Below are 22352 nucleotides of genomic sequence, written 5' to 3' on the forward strand. Positions count from 1 at the left end.
TCAAAGCACACTTGAGGAGTGGGGCACCCCAAGAAGGGCAAGTACCACCTATGGTAAATTCTTTTAAGTAGCTTTTATGAGCTCTTGTAGCTTTAGCACAGCGTGTCCAACTTCCATACGTCCATAAAACCCTTCTCTCACAAATCAGAGAGCAGCAGTTGCACTCTAGCACTTACCCTCCTTCCCTGCTCCTCTGTGCGGTACGCGTGCCTGTACAAGCAGGAGAAAACAGCCCCTGGAGGCATCAGCTCACTAGTCTCGTTCCAGCCATGCGTGTGGCAGAGTCGGGAGGCATCTCCCTGACACTTGCGGTAAAGGACTGTATCCAATCTGCAAACAGAAGGGTTATCACTAGCGCTTTATTCAAACCTTTAACATTTTTCATATTCTGAAATGCTTTTTGAGGCAGAAAAACCTACTTCAAGTTTCATATACATCATTTAGCAGCGGTGTCTAACTAACTGAACCAACAGGTTGCAAAATGCCTGTCACTCAGTTTGGAATCAACTCCCTTATGTTGCAAAAATACACTAAGATCTTTAATTACAGATTAAATCTTCACTGCTTCTTGAAGCATCTCCCATTCTCTTCTGCAGCCTGCCAGCCAAATGCTGACACCTGAGAAAAAAAAGCATCTCCTTGATGTCCTAAAGCAGCAGAAAGGCAGGTACATACCATGTTTTGCTTGTAAAATATCTTAACGTGTACTTTGTACCTCTGCCATTTTGAAACGCCAGTTTCATTAAAAAAATCAGAGTTAGGTTAATTATTGTCTGCTCTGGATTTGAGCTAACTGAAGACTCAGCATCCCTTGCTTTTGCACACAAGAAAACTGCAAGTGCAGATCTCTTAAGATTACGTCTAATTACATTAAAGCTATGTGAGATACTGCCAACTTTCCAAAATGGAAACTTCACATTTCTACACTTTAGAAGGCAAACATCAAGTGGTATCAGTATACACAATTACGTAGATGATGATAAAAGGAGCAAGAAAACCATTTCTACTCCGCGCATCTGTGCTCGGCGCACAGTTAATACAACAGTTTTTATAAGCCAGTTTTAGGAAACAGTGGTTAAACAAGAAAGATAAGCCAATGTTGCCCAGCCTGCAGCATGAATTAGAATTATCTTTACACCCAGCTAAATACAAATAGTCAGTCTTACTTCTTCAATCACTTAAGTTTTGCTCAAGCAATGAATTACCTGCTGGAAACATGGCACAGGCAGGAGAATCAGCAATGAAGGGAAACAGGAAGAGGAGGAAAAAAAATTAAAAGTATTCTTGTCTACCTATGGAGACAGTTATCGAAGATGACTAAATAAACAGACACAAAGTCCTAAACTTTCTGGTCCATGAAGCCCCATGTATTGTAAAAGCAGAAGGTTCACAGAACATGTCAGCTCTTAACTACTGGCAATGCTGCCCACAGATAAAGCCATGAGTCAGATTTTCTTAATGCTTGATTTGAATACCCTTTGCAGCAAGCAAAGCCCATGGCTTCTTGCCTTACGCTCCTTGTAGTCACTGAGAACAATTCTTCCGTTCTTGAAGTAAACACATTTGATGTACTCTGCTTCCTCACCTCTGTCTTCTCCAGAAGAAAAGACAAAACACTTTATTCTTTCCTCACTGGTTGTGTTTATCAAATTCATACTCTCCTCATCTTAACCCACACAGACATAGGGGCTCTGTGTATATTTAAAACAAAGCACTGCCACCTTTGGTTGAGAGAGCTGGAAAAGCAGTGCTCCAAAGGGCATTACATCTGCTCTACAGGCTGTAATCACACCTAAAGAATTTGAAAAAAAGGCAGAAATGGAAGCAGGGAGCCTCTCACACAGTGGCTCTTTGTTATACTTAGTAGCTTGGTTTTCTTAACTCCCATATTGTAGCGCTCAGAGCAGATAAAACTGGCTGCCACCTGCACAGAAAGTGACCTTCAACACGGCCAGAGAGACTTCTTTTAATTAAAGATGCATCAAATTTCAGAGCTCAAACTTGATACGCTTTTTAGGGTTGCATCACTTCCAAGTGAGTACCTGGATTTAAGTGGGCATTACACTTTTTCTAAGCAGCTTTTGCTTCTACTGTTCTAGACAGGCATTAATGCCCTACAGACCTGGCATGCTTAAAAGTCCTCTTCTGACCAAGCATAAGCTATACTGTTTTACAAGGAACTGCTAATGCATACAAACATGAAATACTAGCATCAAGTGAGGATAAGTCTTGTTTTACAGTACTCACTTCCAATCACGAGATATAAAATATTGGAGCTCCAGGAGCCTATGCTCACAGTCCTCTACCATCTTCTCAGTATACAAGTGCTCCATCAGGCAAGACAGAATCCTGCAAACAGAAGAAAAAAGTCAGGCAACAGACTGTTATAATCATGCTGAGCTTCCTTCTAACAGTTGGTGTTGCCAAATCAGTCTTTCCAGTGAACCATAGATAAGACGTTCGAACACAGCAAAGATCTTTCTCTTCCTTCAAGAAGATTACATCTAGAACAACTTTATACCACATTTGTACCCTCTTAAATTCCACTGTTTTAGTTATCTCAGCAAGTCTGATACACAACAAAATCATAAGGAACATTTTATAAAAAATCTGGCTCAGGAGACAAAATATATCAGACCTGAAGATGAAGGAGATATTTGTCTCTGCAGTATGGGTTTGCTTAACTGGCCTTACAAGGCTTGTTACTTTTCTTTGTGATATTGCTAAAGACCTACACAGTAAGAGAAATTAGCACATCAAGTGTTACAAATTTAATCTAAGCGCCTGAGATAGCTACATCTTTCACCACTGCTAAACCAGCCCTGTTATAAAAATACTAGCCTGCTTACACGGCAAGAATGAAGACAGAGCTCAGTTCACACCTCCAACCCTGTTGCTAGTTTGGATTCCATCATTTCTGGACAGGTTTTAGTATCTATACCGGTCAGCCACACAACCCTGATGGATGCTCAACAGAAACAAAAACCAGTTGTACCCGAGAGCCACCTACATTGGGTCTCCAGACCGTATGTGCTTGCAGGCAGTCTGGATCACAGATTCACAGGCCTCGTTCAACGCTCGGTCAATGCGGTAATCTGCGCCGGGGTCAGTTTCTTGAATCAATGTTTGAAGCTGGAAAAAAGAAATTGTGGATATGAAAACAAATTATAACGATCAAAATGAGAGCACACCTCTCAGTGTGGTAATTCTGTGCCAATAACACCACTACCAGATAGGACCTATGCTCTACAGTTGCTTATTTTAAGTGCTTGTGCTGCCAACTCAATTGCCAGACATGCAAGTCCAGTGTTGCTGAACCCTAATTATCATTATGAAGGAGCCCAGGAACATTGGATGAGACCGGTCGCACGCTGAAGGTCAGCTGTAAACCTGGACCACTTACGTAACAACTTACAAAACAGAACTGATAAAATTTGAATATTCCATTTTTGATCCATCTTATGCTTTGGTAGCAACCTCGTCCCATAACGCTGATGATATCAAACATGCAAATTTGTCATATTTTCATGAAGACTATCTACAACTGAAACCCAAATCAATGTTTAAAGATGAGCTGCCTAACTACAAACAAAGCTTAAAACAGTTGTTGAATGGCCTGGAGAGGACACAAAAGTTTCATTGAAATATAGGATAAAGTGTCCTGTTCTGCCGCCCCATGAAGTAGCATTTCCTCAGGGATGCCTGCTCAAGCTTTTGGAAGCCAGGGTAACCACAGCTTGGTCTTTAGTACATGATTTATTATTTTTTATATTTATATATAAAAAATATAAAGGTAGGGCATCGGTTGTTATCTATTTAAGAGAAGCCATGGTATAAGTGAAAGATGAAAACAAAAACTTTCCAAAGATTTAGAGACCAGGTGTGCCAACTTGAAGCTGTGATATCCTTGCACTCCTTCTGCGACTTCTAAATACTTTCAACTGTCATAGGTAAATACAGTATGAATAGCTTCATCAAGTCCTTTCTTCTTGTGAAAGAGTTATTCTGATTAAAGCTTCAGAAAAATTACTATCTCTTATTAATAAAGAAACATAATTTAACATCCACAGCACTGAGCTTCAAAATCAGATCCAGGCGGGTCATCTTCACACAGCCCGTGACATCTGAACGTGAATTTGGGAGGCATCTGCTGGGCCAGGGGAAAGGAATTTGGATAAATCTCATAATCTCACTTAATCTGTAGTTTCGAGGAGAAGGGAAGCTTTCTGGGCCATCACTCAGCCCAAGATCCCCATGTCCCACTTGATTTCCCACCAAGCCGTGAATTCCCAAAGACTGATGTAGGGCAGAATGGTATCATCATTCAACAGGCAAACATTTTTATAGCTGACAAATTTGGAGCAAAATAAGAGAGCTTGCTTAGAAGGCAACTGCACACCGACATCAAATGCTCTACGCTGTTAACATTTTGACACTTAATGATTTCTGTTACTGGCCCCCAGCCCAACTAAATCAAAAGCACAGTTACAATTTTATCTTCCACCTTTCAAAGTCTGCACCTAAACACCATCCAGGAAACTTCCAGGGGCAAAGTCCTAACATCACAAAACATGGGAGAAGAAACAAGCGTCCAAGAACTGAAGAAAGAACAAGCCAGCACTATTTATCCAATGGGAATCTTGTAATCAAGAGGACAGACCACAGACTGCCGGGGAGGAATGCAGGATTTCCTGTGACTTGCTCTTGGCCAAAGTTAATCAGGCTCAGCCTTGGTTGCTAATGGATGCAGGCAGCTTGGAAGGGCGCTGTCTAGTAGGCACAAGCTGTTGATTCAAAAATTCTTGGGATATTTTCACTAAAAAATAATAATAATAAAAAGAAACATTTTATAGAACTCTGACAATCGTTAAACAGAAGCCAATAGTGGATCCAGTTCATAACAGGGAGCTGCACCTTAGTCAGCAGGAGAAGTGATACATCCTTTACAAACTTTGTAAGAGTCAACGCAAGAAGGTGAAGAATATGGTCGTTCTGCTGGCACACACACACAGCCTGCACGGACGGGCAACACTGCACGGAAAGTGCTGGGATCGCTTTGACATGTGTTTACGTATAAAGAGGGATCAAGTATCGTTACTGGAATTACTCCCTCAAGGATAAATGGGTGAATAAAACCTCAAACCTGGTGCTTCCTTACACAAGCAGATTAAATAAACTGACCAGAGTATTATACAGGCAAGATTCTTCCTTGGCTCTCAGGTTAAGTGGTATTTGTGTTGCTATCAAGTGGAAGAGGCCAAAGCACACTGGGTACGACAGCTCAGAAGCACCAATCACCTCCCAGTCTCTCTGCCCTGTTTTGGGCACTACTGCAGGATCCCAGTCCCGATCTTCAACCATGTGCAAGACGTGCAGCAGCGAGCCAGCTGCCCTAACTGCAGGGGCAAGAGAATAATTTGGCACCAGTGATAAAAGTGAGGGTTTTATAGGATTTTCCTCCCTCCAACAGCAAACCCTTGCAGCTGAAAACCAGCTGGATAACCTTTATAATTCTCTGAACTTTTATCCTGATGTGGAACTAAATTAACAATTAACTATCGATTTATATTAACTGTATTAGAAATCGGAAGCAGAAACATCTGCCCTTTTAGCAAGGATTGTAGTTTTCCATGCTCAAGGGACTGAACAGAAAAAAACAAAGATGAGACCAGAGCAACATAAAAGTCACATATTTGAAAAAACAGTTTGCCAGCAGCTCTAGTACAAAATATTGCTGCCACCGAGCGACACTGCAGGTGCTAGACACTGCCAGTACAGCTGTACACCTTTGATGGGCTGATGCTCACAATCAAGGGACACGTACATCCACTGTCTGATGACCTACAGCATTGCAGACCCACCCTCCATCTTCAAAGAACAACATAACAGTGATATTTGCAGAAGACCATTTAATGACTGGAACATATCCAAGCTGCATATGCTTCCCCAAAGCAAAGAAGAGCTTGTTTTACACGGGAAGACATGCTCCTGAAGTAGTGTCTCATTCTGATGATATTTTTTTTCCTTAATAAAATGCATGCCTCTATAGAAGTACATTAATAGTATAAATAATAGGAGCCCTGTCCTTGGCTTCAGAATAGGTGCTGGGCTCGCCGAGATGGCAAAGCCAAACTGGAAACAGCCCTTCAGAGGGCACATTGCTAGAGCGTACCTGTGATACGCTGGGGTGAGAAAAGTACTTCAGCCTAGATTTAGGCAAGATACAGCTGACCAAACACCCAGGAGGTTTTTGAACTTAGGCTGAACCATTTATGTTACACAAAGCCATCCTTCCTCTACCATTTACAGAACTTGGGTGGTTTGGTAAGTTCACTGATGAAAACAGAGATAAAAAGCCACACAGCTCTTAGACGTCTGGGTCTAGGCATGCCTCTTTCTCAACAGCACAGTTAATCGCAAGCACAGACTCTCAGATGCAAGATCATTCTGTCTGAAGTGTCGCAAGACGTGAATCCCCTCAGATCAAGAAATCTTGAGAAGGTTTGAGAACGCATTTCTTTGACAGTTTTAAGTACAAAGAATCACTCATGTTCCTTGTGCAGGAAAGGGTACGAGCAGATGCTCCTGCAAGAAAATAAAGTCATGCGGGTTCTTCAGTTATGTTTTGTCGTCCTGGGATTTTTTTTTTGGTGTTGTTTTTGGCAGATGGGCAAACATCTTCCTTTCATAAGGCAAACAATCAGAGCAAACCTTGACAGACAGGACAGTAAGTAAAAACAGATCCAAATTAGATGTTTCCCATTCCAATTTCCTCAAGCAAACCATCTAGGCAAGCACATCTAGTCATACAGCTTCCACAATGAATAATTTCAGGACCAGTCCTACTGCTTTGAGCTCAGCCAAGAAACGAGCAACCTGGTCTAGTGGAAGGTGTCCCTGCGTGTGGCAGGGGGGTTGGATCTAGATGATCTTTAAGGTCCCCTCCAACCCAAACCATTCTATGATTCTGTGAAAGTGCTGTATTAGATGGTACTAAACGCACAGGGACACAAGTTTTTGACTGCATAGAAAAGACAACAGCTGGAGATGGGCCCAAAGCCCTGCAGCCAGCTCTGCTGGGACAACCCCAAAGCAACCATGTCATTTTCCTCTGTTTCTGCAGGTGAAAAGGTATAGTTGCTCCAGACCAGCAGACCCAGGAAGAGTTTCAGACAATACCCTCTTCCTTATAGAGATAATTTACCTGCCACAGAAGGTAAAATCAAGAAACTCAATCTAACACAGTAAATCACAACAGAACAAAACTAGTGATACCCAAGACAACCATTACCATTCACATACAAAAATATCAACGACAAATTATTTAGTACCTCAGAAGCTCTAGGCAACTATATCACAGCACCATGCCAGTCCTCAGGAACCCAGAACACTGGAATGTTTATCCTATTCTTGCAATCATCTATTTCCTCTTGTCCATAAAAACATGGACAAACTAATCATATTTTATAAAATCAACACTTAATTTGCTCCTGCTGCCTTCTGTACAGAGAACAGAACACAGGTCATTCAACTTCAAGGGGAGTAATGGACAAACCCTGCTGTTGCATAAACTTATTGTAAAAAAAAAAAAGCAGAAGCTTAAGTATAAAAGAACTGAAAAAAAACCCTATAGATTTCTACATTCTTCTTCCGCAAGAGACTGAAATCTCCTATCGCTTTTGGGGATTCCCTGCCTTGACTTACGACTTGTTCTGAACATGCACTTCATGATCTGGAAGTTATTCCCAAGATGAAAAGGATGGGAAAGGCATCTCCAAGATGTTCAGCTTGCTTGTGCTGTTGAATATTCCTGATACCCTGGCCTTTGCATTTTGGATTTCTGTCTTTGAAGTATTAATGCTTCTTTATTACCAGCGGTGTAGGTGAACACTGATACTATGTGAGATTCACTGAAGCAAGATGCTGGTGTCTTTTCAGAACAGGCTGAAATTACTAATGGAATTAGTAATGTAATTAATGTAATGTAATATTACATTAAAAGCCACTAATGAGTTTGTACAGATATTAAACAATTGTTTTCAATTTAAAGAGACTACAAACAGGGTACATGTGGGCCAAAATGGAGTTTAAAGAAGGCAGAAAAATCATCCCATTTTAATAGAGGTATTTTGTAGAAGAATGGTATTTCCTTCAGTGTCTGCAGTTCCAATGACGTGCAGCAGTATGTTGTACCTACCTGTCCCTGAAGTTCCATTTCCACCATTTAAACAGAATGAAATAGTAAAAACAAAACTGAATGGAAAGGTGCTCTGAGAAAGTTTAGGGCATTTCCAAGGACATGGCATAGGGGGAAAGGGGAAGGAGAGGGAATGCTTTAACTCTTATAAAAAAAAAAACAAGTTTCCCTACATCTTGCACCCAGGAGATAATTCCATGACTTGAGAGCAGCTGGAGAAGAACTACTGGAAGATCCAGAGCAAAATCCAGAGCAAAACAATCCAAAATGTATTTTTTGAGGAAAATAAACATTACTAATGTGCTGCTAGATACCAAGTTACACTTCATACCATGACAATCACACAACTGCCTCCAGCACTCACTGGTACCCGGCAGAGCCAGACTGCCTTCAGAAGAATCTCTAGGGCAAGGCAAAACATTATCAGACAAATCAGTGCTTCTACCAACTGAGAAACCTAGAAGCAAAGTGACAGAAAAACATCTTACTGCCTGCTGACAATTCAGCCCGACGTTCCCCTTTTCGCCTCGTACTACTTTCATCAGGCAGTGCAGGGTGCGACCTTTCCGATGCAGGCCTGAGCAGTGGTGTTCGATCTCCCCTCGGCAGCTCAGGATGATTTCTGGGCTCAGCGAGAAGTCTTCCATTAGCATGCGCCGGTAATCCAACATCTCACCCTGGCACTCGCTGCTCACTTGTCGACCTGAGCCAAGAGGAGACAACGTGATTTAGTATTAATGCTTAGCAAAGCCCTTCTTGACCTGTGCTACCATGGTGTTGGAAGAACAGCGACGATGTCCACGCTCTGGACAACACCAGATTGCAATAAATGTGCTAGAGCAGACATGCTGGGGATTAAACCAGTTGTTGTGGTAGCTCCCAGCATTTAATTGAGCCTGTAAGACAGACAGTCTATGGATTCAATACATGGATTTGAAAAAAGGGATTCCTGAAAGAGCAGGAGAATCTTATTTTGGATTTCACATTACAGGAGGTGCTTTTGAAGAACAGACGAAAACGCTCAGTGGATCTGCAGTTCTGTGGTACAGGTCAGCTCTTCCCTGTATGCTCAAGGCATCTTTCCCACTGTAGAAACCCAAATCACCTCTGGTAACTTACCAGCTTGATACGTAATTGGGGGAGGAATTTGTCGAGGCAGCAGGTTAAACATTTTCTGAGGAAAAGGTTTTCTAGAGCCATAGCACAGGAAGCCAAAACACAGAATAGAACATGTTACCAAGAGTATATATGGAGCATCTAACAAACCACTGCAGCTGCACGGAAATCTAACTGTAATCAACACTTAGATCTGCTATAAGCTTTCCTACAGTCCCCACGTAGACAGTTTCTTGGGTTTTTTTTTTAATCACAAGGAGCATGTTGGCTTTTTTGCTATGCCTTTCCCTTAGCCCCCATCACAATCTATTCATACGTGTACAATGCCCCATGCAACGGAGGTCCTACACCCCAACACAGGCTCCCAGGCATTATAATACAGACACATGGAGGTGTGTGGCATAACTGGTGTTCCTCCTGGGCTACACTTTGTGTGTGAGCCACACGCTGCAGAACCTGTTCCACCATGAAAGTGGAAGTTAATAACCGAACAGCAGGGTTTTTGCATGTAATTCAGGAAAGCACCTGCCCTACTGCAGGGAGAAGGAAAAAAACCCCACAACTTTTCCACAAACAGTACACATCATTTCCACATCAATCAGAAGCAATGAGTTATTCAAACTCACAAAAGCACAGATTGCTTATGGTGTTACAGCAGCATTTCCCTCCCGTGCCAGGGGCACTGCAGCATGCAGCCCTGCTGCTGAATCAGAAACCACCCAGCTGCAAGCCAAGGGGGAAACCAAACAATTCTCCAGTGCAGCTCTAGAGGATATAACGTGTTGTTTTACATGTTATGGCAATTTCACAGAGAACCTTTAGCATGGTCTTGCTGTACAGGGCACTCCAATACCTTTGGGACAGGCACTGGTGTTAGGACATCTCCGGCTTACGCTAACTTAAATGAACAAAATGAATACACTCACACTTACCTTCCTTCTACATAAGAAAAACTAGAGTTAGAGAAATTAAGGCATTTACCCAAGCTACCAAACTGCAAGGAAAGAACATCACTTACAAGAGGCAGAGGACTGAGTATCCCCCGTTTTCCCTGAGTGATGATAAACAGGTTCTTTATTCTGTGTTTTAACCCAGTAGCATATTTAACGCTTACTACATAAAGGAGGAAAAAACTGCTTGAATTCACAGTGAATATAAGGATTTGCAATTACATCAGTCCAAGTGGGATTTGCTGTTTTGCATTTTAAACTTCTTGCCTCCACAAGAGAAGTCAGCGTCAGAGGTTTAACTCAGCTATTCTGATATATAGTGATGAAAGCATTATGATGAGGAAAACTTGCCTCTGAACCAAAGCTTGGGAAAGGTTACTCAGAGAAGGGGACTGTAAATATATGTTGAAGCTGAAGGTCCAAGAGCAACTTTTAAAACCAAGGTCCCAGCAAGTCACACATCTCTTGATTGAGCTCCACTTACCTCTGTGCACAGCAGACTCTAAGCACATCAACAGATAGGAAAGCCTGGCTTCCCGAGACCGGGGCAGGTTCTCCACATTACAGCGGTACTTCTTCAAATCGCTTTTACAGGATTTTGCCAGCGAATAACTGACTTTGTAGTCTTGGGCAATCAGCTTCTGGCGGGTTGTCAGCGCATCGCGACACTGCAGGAGACACGTTGGGATGGCTGAATGAGCCTCTGTGTGCTGGTGGCAGAGAGGCTAGATCTGCTGCTGTTAAGCTTTCAAGTTGTGTTTCAAAAGATGCCTGATGCTTTAAAATTCATGCGTTTAAGCAGTTAAATTTCATTTGTCTCATAGAAACCACACAGTTAACAATGCACACCAAGGTCAACAGATCAAGGGTTTTAAAAGCAGCAGCTCTCTGCAGAGCACTTCTTAAAACTGCACATTCATCCAGCTTTTTGTGAAGAGCTATGGCTGAGAGCGTGACTCATTCTTGGTAACTAGGATCAGTTGCTGACATTTATCCCAGCTGTGGTACACACTCACCCCATGCCCTCAAGAAACAACTTTTTCCAGTCGCATTTACAAAACAGTGTGTTCTTTGGGTTCGCTCTGCAATGTGCCGAACAGATGACAGCACATAAAGCAGTCTAACCGTGGGATTTTCTAGCCATTTTCCACAACTGGTGAGGCTCACAAGGATGCACAGTGGCCAAACCCAAACCCACCAGCTGCAAGATCAACCCTCTGAATTTCATCCAAAAAAGTGCCTGTAAAAACACTGCTACGCTTCATAGCTTTTGGTTTAAATTACATGAAAATTAAAGCTGAGGGTAGCGGATAATTCACAATAGCTCAGGCAGATTTGTCCATTCGTGTATTATTTGAAAGGAAGGAACGCTGTGCATGTGTAGGGTGGGGAGAACAGGGAGTAATCTCAGCACAAGGAACAGAGAAACCCTATAGCCCTCTCATCAGGGTTTTGACTTTTCTCCCCCTCCTTCCCATACCTACTCCAGGACTTGGAAAATCCTGCTCCAAGATATTCCCACTCCCTCCCCTTCATGGTCTCATCTCTGTGCCATGACTGGGACCTTGGGACCGGACAGACTTAAAGCTCTGGACACAGGGAGATACAGGCTCACAGACACCTCATCCCCCAAAGCAGGGGAAGGTCGGGTACAGCCAGGGAGCCCAGCCTGGTGAGCAGTTCTGGATTACACAAAGCAAGCCACCCACCAGGCAGCTATTGTCAGCTACATGTGTATGCAGCAGCTGATGCCGTCAGCAAAGAGCAACTTCTTCTGGGGTAACAGCTTCTACGAAACTAGTGACTTTGCAGATGGTCCAACCTTGGCTGCCACAAGAGTGAGAACTAGATCTTGTGTTCCTCCTGCTCTGCAAACTGCGCCCTCAGAGCACCCAACCCTCTTCTCCCTCCCAAGTCATCTGCTCCAGCTTTGTCTACCCTCTCAGCATCTTACATTCCTGTCTTAGACAGCTGATCGTGCAAAAGACCCCTCAAAAACCACCACTGTCCCTGTACAACCAAAACCAGGTTAAGCAAAACCAGCAGTCCATTTCGGTTAATGCGGCTGTACAAAACAAAGCTCTGGTTCAAGCCCTCAGGGATCACTCTCCGAGTTTTTAATTTGTTAATTGGAACCAAGCTTTTGGATAGCTAATGCATTTAAAGAAAAGGAAATGAGTCTGATCCCTCCAGGCCTCTGAATAGGGCTTCTTCATCAGAGCTTCTCCGAGGAGGGCTTGACAGATACCCATCTTCGTATCCTTTCAAATGAATGTTATAATTCTGTATAATCCCAAACGCTCTGATGCTGCTTCTGAAATCTCTGAAGGCATTGCTGCCTTCCCAAAACACCTACACCAAAAGCAACTCTTCTCAGGACTGGCTTTCCAGAACAACTTCTTTGTTGTTGAAAACCACATATTCGGGAAAAACATAAGGAAAACTTTGGTAACTGAACTGTTCATCTTTCCTACAGAGTTTGCTGCTTCATAGTCAGACACTCATAGCCTTGAAAACAAAAGTGAAACACACACAGCTTCCTGTGCTGAGGCATTTGGGCTAATTGTTTCTAATCTGTACGATATGACATCATTTATCCAAGGCTTGCTCCAGCATGGTGCGACTTCTACTTTAAACACTCATTCACAGCGCTACCACTTGAGCTCCATGTCTATCTTCCCAAATTACTCACTCAAAAGCTTTGATTTATTTAAATCCTTAACTTTAAAGGCTGTAACTTGAGTACAATTAATTCAAACCATCAGCACGTAGCTGGAAACAGACACATCAAAGTAAAAGCATCTGTTAAAGCAGTCAGTTATCCGACCACGTAGATCATGGATTTTCCTCAACACTGGAGAAGAATGATGTAGCCCAGACTGATGAATGATCTGATGATTTCTGCACTAAGGATTTGTCTCACTAAGACAGATACCTACCTTTTCACTCATTGATTCTTCAAACTTGTGATTAAAGAGGCACTTGTAGACTCGGCCTTCCCCAGCCTGAGTCTGTGAAACAGAACAGTAACATTTACCATTAAAGACAAGACTTGTGATGCTTAAGGAGCAGGCTAAACTACACCTAAAGAGATTTATTTTTTTAAACTAGAAATATATTACAGTTAATATTTCAAATGACAGTGATAGTTTCTATACTATAAAAAGCCTTTAAATTTTATTGCATTAAAACCAAATCTGGTCAAATCTGGTCATGTTCATCACCCTTTTAGTGAGAAGACACTCAGGTGATACAAGCTAATTGAGATTGACCAATGCAGCTTTCCAGCTCAACACTCCAGGGATAAGGAGTGCTGCGAGCAGAGCCAGAGCACGCTAACCTTGTGCAGCAGCTCACCGCTGCAGCAGGGAGCAGTCACTCACCTTTGCTGCCTCCTCCCCATCCGAGTCTTTCCACTCCCTGTCACACCAGCTCTGATGCCCATTAAACCATTTATGCCAATTCAGTTCATTAACCCCCTGGAAATAAAGCTTGTTTGTTGGGTGAGTGAATTTAATACCAGATTTATTGCAAAGTGACAGCTACCAGGTATCTGTTTTCAGTATTACACGATTTCGCTCAGGCTCCACTCTACCATTCCATTGTTCTTCCAGTGGGGTTTTGGATTTTTTAATGGGTTACTGTAGAAGAGAAGGCAAGAGGAAACTACTCACATTTTCACAAAACCGTTCTCTATCATCTCGGCATGCAAAATAGAGATGCCGGTCCAAGTGGAAGTCATCCGAAGAGAGTTCAGCTACACGAAGAATTGCCTTCTTACACTGATCAGAAACCTGAACTCGAGGATCAGTCTCCTCCGCCTCTTTTACCAGGCCTTTTTCCAGGCACGCCACCACCTCTCCTTGTGAGTGCGCATCCTATACAAGAAGAACAAGACAACATCTGTAAGCAAGCACTTACATAATCAAGTGATCTGTGGTTCTGGATATGCACCACATAAATTAAGCAACAAACTATCTACGTACAGACTTCCAAAGGTTCAGCCTAAACTGCATTTACATTCAGAAGAGGCAACAGTTAATATCTGTACTATCCACACACTTTATACATCACCATCCTGCTGACGGTCACCATGAAATCCCCCTCTCCAGTGCTCTGGGTTTGTTTTAATGTGACCTAATGAGATTATCACTACTTAGTCACACTGCTCAGAGCAGTTCACCAAAACAGCCAAATTATCTTTAATCTGACATAGCTCTCTTCACACCATGGCAACAGCAAGCAACAGCATCACATTAAGAAATACTTGGGGGAGAGAAAAACCATAGTTCCTCCATGCTGAGACAAGCCTTCAGTTTGGGTGGTGGTAATTAGTGATGCTAAAAAAGGCCACAAAGGAGCTTTGACCAATGTAGGCTTCTCAATGCTAATTCCTCCATTAAGAGAATAAAAAAAAATTCAAAGCATTCAAGAGTAGACGAAGTCTCGGCCAAAGCAGTTCTGGCCCAATACTGTACGCCACATCCACTCTCCTGCAAGCCTGAAGACAACTTTCGACTGCCAATAACACAGAGAGCCTGCGCTTTGTATGAAGGCCCAGAAGAGGCAGGGCAAAGCTGATCACAGCTCCATTTAGTTTCCTACACCCTTTTTACAGGTTTAGAAAGGGAACTGTACCCCCTCTATACCTCTGTAGAAGGTTTGATTCCTCTAATAAACAAGAACTTTTCTGGAAGGGATCTCTCGTGGCTTCTGCAAGTTTTCCCTGTGAAGACCACCTTAATTTATGCTGCTCTGCAGTGAGAGGATGTTGCTACTAAACTTGTCTCAGACTAACTGGAGTATACAACAAGGCATTTGCAGTAAAAATTTGGGAGCTACCCCTTCAGCTTGCTCTGTCAAGTAGATTCATCCATTGCTGTTGCAGCAGCATGAGTAACAGAGCAGTCTCCATAAAACATGACCACGACTACTCAAAGCCATGCAACTCTTCCAAATCTTTTTGTTCCGACACATCTCCTCAGGCAGGCAGCCTTTGATTTAACTCTGCTACACTCAGAGCATAAGCAGAATTGGCCAATTCCAAAGTTGTAAAATCAGTTTAAAAGGGCTAAAAGTAGTTTTCCCCTTAAAGAAAGCAAAAAAACCCAAAACCCACACACCTCGAAACTCCTTATTTTGGTTTGCTCTTTTGAGTGGGAACTGGCCAACTCCACATGCTGGCTAGATATCAGCATCTTTGAAGAAATATGAACTATATATCAACAGTCCCTTTAGGACTGATCCCAAAAGGGATCTGAGGAATACTAGTTAGCAGTACGTTCACCACATTACTTAAAATTGCCATTTATCCATAACCACGGCAAACACAAGCACTGTTCCACAAATCCTTGTGGTCAGTCATAGGTAGTTATTACAGCTGAAGAGCTGGCAAGCATAAATGATTGAAAACAACCATTTTAAGCTTCTCTGGCAGTTTTTTTTGCTCCAGCCTAGGTGAGGGTGCAGCTGGGAGGCAAGGCAGACCAAGGTTACTCTCACTCACCTGCAGCACCCACCTTGCAAGCCAGCAAGGAGGGCACAAGGCAGCTTTTCCTGCTAGGAAAATCAGACTCCTGGTTTCTTGTAGCATGGGTCTAGATTCCTGGTCAGAGTCACACTATATAGCAAAGCAAACCTATTTTTAACAGTCTGCTGAAAGCAGATTTCCATACACTGGATGCTGAATGTTTACTGAATGCTGGCTACTCTGCTGCCCTATATTAGAGCAATTTTAAAACACGTCAGACTTAGCAGAAATAGAAACACACACAAGTCAACACAGCTGGCTCCTGAAAGATGCAGTCCTGCCCTTTCCTCCCACCTCCAAGCATTTAGATGCCTTCTTCTGGTGCCATTAGTATTTCTGTGCCCACTTGACACTGTTTGGGAGATTTACTGACCTAATCTGGGGTTTTCAGGCAGATCAGGTCCCCGATTGCTAGAGCTGACTAGTTAAGCTAGCTTAAGGAGGTCCTAACTCTTCACTTCTTCAGAAGTGCATGAAGGCAGCCACACTACTGGCCAAACAGAGTATAGATGGGACTTCACAAGTGTGGTTATGAGAAATACCACTTCAAGTTTTAATTATAGGCTAACACCTACTCTATTTAAGATTGTACAATCTCTTATTGCAGACTGGAGGGGAAACCAAACGTGTACAGCTGCACTCAACTGTCCATTTTCTAAAGTAGGTGGCAATCAAAAGTTTAACAGGCTCGTCCTAAGGAGGATGGCAGGACAGCTTTGACACACATTTGTGGTACCTGTATCACTTCGCAGCTCTACGCCATGCAGAGCTGCCTGTTCCCACCTGCACTCCACATGCCAGCAGTCCTGAGGGGCCAGCTCAGCTTCAGAGGCACCAAAGCCAAGGGCTGGCATCCCATGGCGTGAGCTCTCCTGGTCCTGCTCCAGCACTGGCTGCCTGGTGTGTACAAGGGGGTATAAATGCCTGCAGCAGCTCTGCCGTGGAATGAATCCCAACAAAGCTTCTCCTCTATCCATCACTCTGTTGTTGGAAAAGCTCCACCTTAGTGTTGAAGACCTGACTGAACTTATAGGACTCCCCAAAGTCGCTGCAGGGGCTGACAGAGTCGAGGCCTCACTTCTGCAGTGCAATACACTGAAATACAAGAGATTAAATCTAAAACCCACACACGTTTCTTGGAATTGTTGCCTCACCACCACTATCGATCTTAAATGGAGAATTTTAACTGAAAGCTGCAAAGACCTGTTAAACAGACTAGATAATTATCTAGTCTGGAGTGCCTTGAAACTCTGCATGGTTTTATGAAAGGATACATTTAGATCCACAAAGGATATAGGCAGCTTTCCAATACTGTCCTATGGCACTTTGAGCCACAGAGAAACGGAACTGAGCTGTAAATGTGGCCAAGCAAACTCTCTTCAGGACAACGCTTTGGGAGATATTAATTCCTATGACAAAATTTCAATCGCCAGGCACATGGCTTTAGGCCAAGACAGAATTTAAAAAACCTTCTTTTTACTATTCATTTTCCATCAGAGATTCCACCACGTCCCCAAGTATAGTTTAGGCTTTGCAATTTTTTTTTTTTTTTTTTTTTAATCATTTTCAGAAGCTCCCCTGGAAAAGACTTTATTCTGTCTGAAACCCGACATGCCTCAAGTTCATCACTGTTCTAGCTGCAGACTTGCAGAGAGAAGCTAGAAAAGTGAAGAGATAAGAGTCAAGAGTAGAAAGGAGCAGCAGGGCAGGAGGGTAAAACATAACCTGTCTTCTCAGCCCAGCACCTTGCACTGAAGAGCCGTGCTGACTTGCTGGAGCCAGAGCAGTCAGGCTATGGAAAACCACCCAGGAGATCTACCACGAGTTCCAGTTCGGCATTCCACCTGGCTAACTCAGACACCAGCGTTACGGGGATGGCTCCTAGATCAGCTAATTCCCAGTACTTCAGCTGATAGCACACTGCTATAATACTATATTCGGTAAACAAAGGCTGAGCTGATTGTCAACACCTCTTCCCATTTAGACTCATTTCCCCCTCTGTGTCCATTACTTCTATGAAACTAGGGAAAGAGTGAGAGCAACTATACTTGAAGCACTTAGGGGTGAAAAAAAAAGCAAGAAAACAATGGTCTTAATGTGTCTTTTTTTAGAAATGTGAAAAATACTATTATCTGGTAAAGTACTACAACAGATGTGCAATTGACACTTATGTAGCCTTCACTATGGCAAATCAACTCCAGTTTGGATATCAGAGCTAAAAAGCCAGCACTGGGGCAGCTATACACTACCCACTAATCTGATACAATCCCGGACATCACTGGGATCGGGAAAGCAGCTCACTCTGACAGGCAGCCCGAGAAGAAAAGCTCTGTTGCAATTACCAATTTCCAATTAGATCCCTATTGCATGAAGACAAAGCAAGCTTTAAATACCAGGAGACCGAATTTGCTATAAACTCAACAGCCAACTGGAAAGGCGACTGAAACCACTATTAAATATTTCTCCATTAACTGGAAGAAAAAAACTGAAAAAAACCAACTCCACAACACAGGCATATTAGCAAACTTAATGCTTTCAAATGACACATCTACAGCCTTTCTGCTTTACACATTAAAATGAAGTCTACAGTCAGATTGAGACTCCCGAGTTGAACTTTATTGCTCTTACAGCGCAGAAAACCAACACGAAATGTGGAAAAGCAAGCACAGAAAACACCACATCAGAAGCAACAAACCCAGCAGGAACAGAGCTCAATTAGGAAGCAGAAAGCAAGCTAAAACAAAAAAGGAAGTACAGACAAGGAAAATGGTTAGCTAGCAGAGGCAGTGTAATTCCAGAATAGCTACTAAAGTGCCTTTTACAGTTAAAAATGCCAGTTTATCCCAGTTACTACGAGGAAGCTATCATAATGCAATCTACTAGCTGCCTGATGTGGATGGAGTTAGTGCTCTAGCAGTGCTTATTTCCATAAAAAAAGAGACATGAATCTCTTCCCCCATCTTCCTCCTCAGGCGTCCAGGTCCTATTTATTAAATTCACGGTTACGTTCAGTCACACAGAAGGGCAATGACTGCTTCTCTACAGGCAACTCGCAGAAGCTACAGCATGGAAATAAAACCTGAACCAGCATCTGATGGAAGCAAATTAGATGAGATTTGGACAAAGCAGAAAAGGGATAGAACAGAACACCAACAAAAGAAATGCTTGCACAGCCATTTATAACTGTTTCCATAGCAGTATAAAACACTTCAGTTGCTCTCAGTGCCAAGGACGGCAGCATAACAAAAGACATCCTATGACAGGCTGCAATGCTTTCACAAACCAAGGCAAAATATTCTGGGTTGGGTAGGAGGAAAGTGAGGAATATGCATAAACCACCCCAACCCCCATAAAAGTTCGGTTAGTGACTTGCTTTGCTATCCCACAGAAACTTGGTGACCCAAAGCTTGCATTTGTTTCCCAGATGCCTTGTAACCTTAGCCCCGCCGGCCAGCCTCACCCTTCAGCCCTCTGACCTGTGGCCAGCACAGTGGGTTATGCACGTAAAACAAACATTTGGTTTACGCTCACAAAATCAACTCTGCTGTACCCTTCGGTGCTACTATAAATATTTTAATTTAATTTTAATTTGGTCAAGCCACAGGTAACACACAGACCTGACACCCAGACTCCTATATTACACTTCTTGATTCTATACTGATTGTTAAAAGCAATTTCTCATTTCATGACATCCTTCAGGCCAGGATTAGGAGAGCACCTTTACTTCACAGAGAAAGCAAGTTGCTCAGCTGTTACCAGTCTGAACCTGTGGTGCCTGCAAGTTCCTCCCACTTCCACAGTTGCTTTTGTTCTTGAAAGTCAGTCCTTGTTTTTGTGCTTTCTGTTGTTCAGCTAAGTCTTCTGGAATACATTAGCACTCCAATTCAACACACTATGGACATGAAGCTGCTTACAGCAGCAAACATCTCAAACAATTAGGAAAACTTTTTTTTAACCAAAAAAGCATGTATTTTTTGTTATATACCTCCTCATTAACAGCTCATTTAAGAGACTAATTCTTAAAAGCATAAGAGCTATAATTTAAAAAGCACTGTAAAAAGTTGATAGGCTAATTTTAACTTTATCCCTAAACATAAAAAGTTACATTAAAAGAAGCCACTCATTCCTGCAGTACTACATAATTACTGCCTGCATTAGCTAGGCTGAAGTAGACAGGGAAAGACAGTGCCTTGAAAATAACCCTACATCTCTACATCTAGTCACCACAAACTGTTCTTTGCATCAACTTCTGCTTAAGTCTCATATGGCAAAGGAACACTGATTTAGTAAAACCAGTACAGTATTATTAAGTCTGTACTACAAAAATGTGACATTAGGTACTATGTGCCCTTCAAATGTTTTTGGGTGGGCAACGGAAAGGGGAAGAGAACAGATAAAAGCTCTTGATCCAGTCTACCAACTACAGCCTGAGAAAGCAGAAAGGGTTATAGCACAGGCCACATCACCTTGATAACCTTCCTGCGCCAGACCTGACCAGCCTGTGAAATAAGCCCAGCACTAGGTCTGCTTAAATCTATTGTTTGGATTCACCGTATCGAGTCAAACCTGACAGAGCGTGAGCAAAAAGACAACTACCTACCAGATCACCTGTAGTGCGGTAAGGAAAGGCAAATGACAGTCGTCTCTGAACAGCAGTCCTTCAGAGGAACCAATGCATATTGATTAAAAAGGAACCATACAGAATCAGGACATCACCCTTTTCAGACAGATGAGACATGCCACGTATTTCCTCTGTTGCAAGTAAGACAATAATACTATTGCAGAGTCTCCACATAAGTTTCCTCAAGCGAATGACTTTTACAAGCCTATTGACAATCTACGTGTTCTCTGGATACCTTTTCTCCAGGTCGAATGCTGCCACATTTCAGGAGATTGATGTCAGCCTTGCAGTCATCCATGAAGCCACAGATCAACCGATAATCGCTGAAGATAATGGCTGTCATTTTAGTGATGTACTGATGGCACTGGTATTCAGTGATGTTGCCTCTGTGATCCACCAAACATGACACCAAGAAGCCTTTACCAACTGGTTCATCTGCACACTCCTTGATCTGTTAAAAGAAAAAAAAAAGGAATAAAAATACAGTGGCTGCAGCTACTGAATTTAACCTTTTTTTAAAAAAACCCAACATCCTCAAAGCAACTTGCATCTGTAGCTTCAAAATCTGCTGGCAAAGAAACCCTCTAGGCTTTAGTTTGATTTTCAGTAAGTCAGAATACTTGAAAATATTTTCATTTCAGAAATGAGAAATACCTCATGTGTGCCAGTATCCGAAGAAAGCAAACGCAGTGACCTTGAGGATTATAAACCCTCTTGCTCAATAATCATCTTTCATAATAATCACATTGAACCCCTGCAATCAAGTGGATTTGTAGGAAAAACGCTAGTTTGACAAACCTTTATTTAGAAAACTGCGCATATCACAACATCACTAAATCATACTTGGACCCCCATTAGCCACCTGACCTACACCATTTTGGCTAGAACTGAGACTGATTCAAAAGTCAACACAATATTTATTGAACTGTTTGTAAGTTGCTGGAAGCTGAAAATTACTATAAAGGAAAATCCTCATCAAATTCATTTTTATCAGGCTCTTTTATGAACTGATTGTTGGTATTAAACCATTTTACTCAGCGGTCTAAAAAAAAAATTAAAATCACAGCTAACAAAAGCTGAAAGCTGTGCAGGGATTGGAAAAGCAGTGTTCATGAACAGGCAGGTCCCCGATGTAAATCACAGCCTGCACTGCTCAGGGAAGCAGACAGTAAGGCCAAAAACGTCACCTTTGGAAGTAAAAGCTGCAGGCAGTTTTGACAGCGTCTTTCCAAAGGAAATGGAAAACATGGTTACTTATCAGTTAAGGACACTCCTCGAGGAATCCTGCGGTAGCAGTGCAGTGCCTTGCTCCAAGGAGTGCCGAGATTACAGACTCTCTTTAACCCTGGGAAGCCCGCGTTGAAATACTTGCCCGGTTCTGGTGGCCCCTGTTCAGGAGGATGCTGAGAACTGCAGCCGTAATGACTCAAAGCATGCCTGGCAACCAGCCACTACAGTTCAGTGGTGACAGTTTTTCAAGCAATAGATACATGGGTTGACTTGATTACATCAAAGATTTGTTCCTGCACAAATACTGAAGAGCTCATCAATCTAAAGGGAGATCCATGGCAATCAATAATCCAGGCAGGCTCAGACACCAAGCAAGGGCAGCGCTAAGAGAACAGGCAGGGAACCATTTTATCAGTTCCCAAATACCAAGTTAGAATCTTTACACTGGAAATTTTAAAAAAATAGAGAGCCATCTCTAGAAGGATAAATTTTAATTCTTGTTTGAATTAACTCAGGGCATCCTGTGACAAGAGTCATACAGGTCAGACTAAATGAATAAAACATATCTCTCTCTGCCTCAGCTTATGATGCCATTACTTTCTATATAACAAATAAAACATGCAGCATTTTAAACAGCAGTATTTGAAGGCAGATGTTGCCTGGCAGAACATTTTAATCCATATAGCTATTAGAAAAATATAGTTACTA

The 22352-nt window shown here is 42.4% G+C and overlaps 1 protein-coding gene across 1 annotated transcript in view; it reads right to left on the bottom strand.

Moving 5' to 3' along the window:
- GLG1 (golgi glycoprotein 1) overlaps nt 1-22352 on the bottom strand; it is an 85376-nt gene that overhangs the window by 18380 nt on the left and 44644 nt on the right. The window contains exons 4-11 of the mRNA XM_068411267.1: nt 20650-20865; nt 13938-14141; nt 13203-13274; nt 10748-10931; nt 8686-8900; nt 3011-3132; nt 2248-2349; nt 177-330 (exon numbers count right to left, since the gene is read on the bottom strand). Of these exons, the coding sequence (XP_068267368.1) occupies nt 177-330; nt 2248-2349; nt 3011-3132; nt 8686-8900; nt 10748-10931; nt 13203-13274; nt 13938-14141; nt 20650-20865 (1269 nt within the window). The remainder of the gene's footprint in view (nt 1-176; nt 331-2247; nt 2350-3010; nt 3133-8685; nt 8901-10747; nt 10932-13202; nt 13275-13937; nt 14142-20649; nt 20866-22352) is intronic.

This window comes from Nyctibius grandis, chromosome 12 (genome assembly GCF_013368605.1).
Source record: "Nyctibius grandis isolate bNycGra1 chromosome 12, bNycGra1.pri, whole genome shotgun sequence".
NCBI classification, from domain to species: Eukaryota; Metazoa; Chordata; class Aves; order Nyctibiiformes; family Nyctibiidae; genus Nyctibius; species Nyctibius grandis.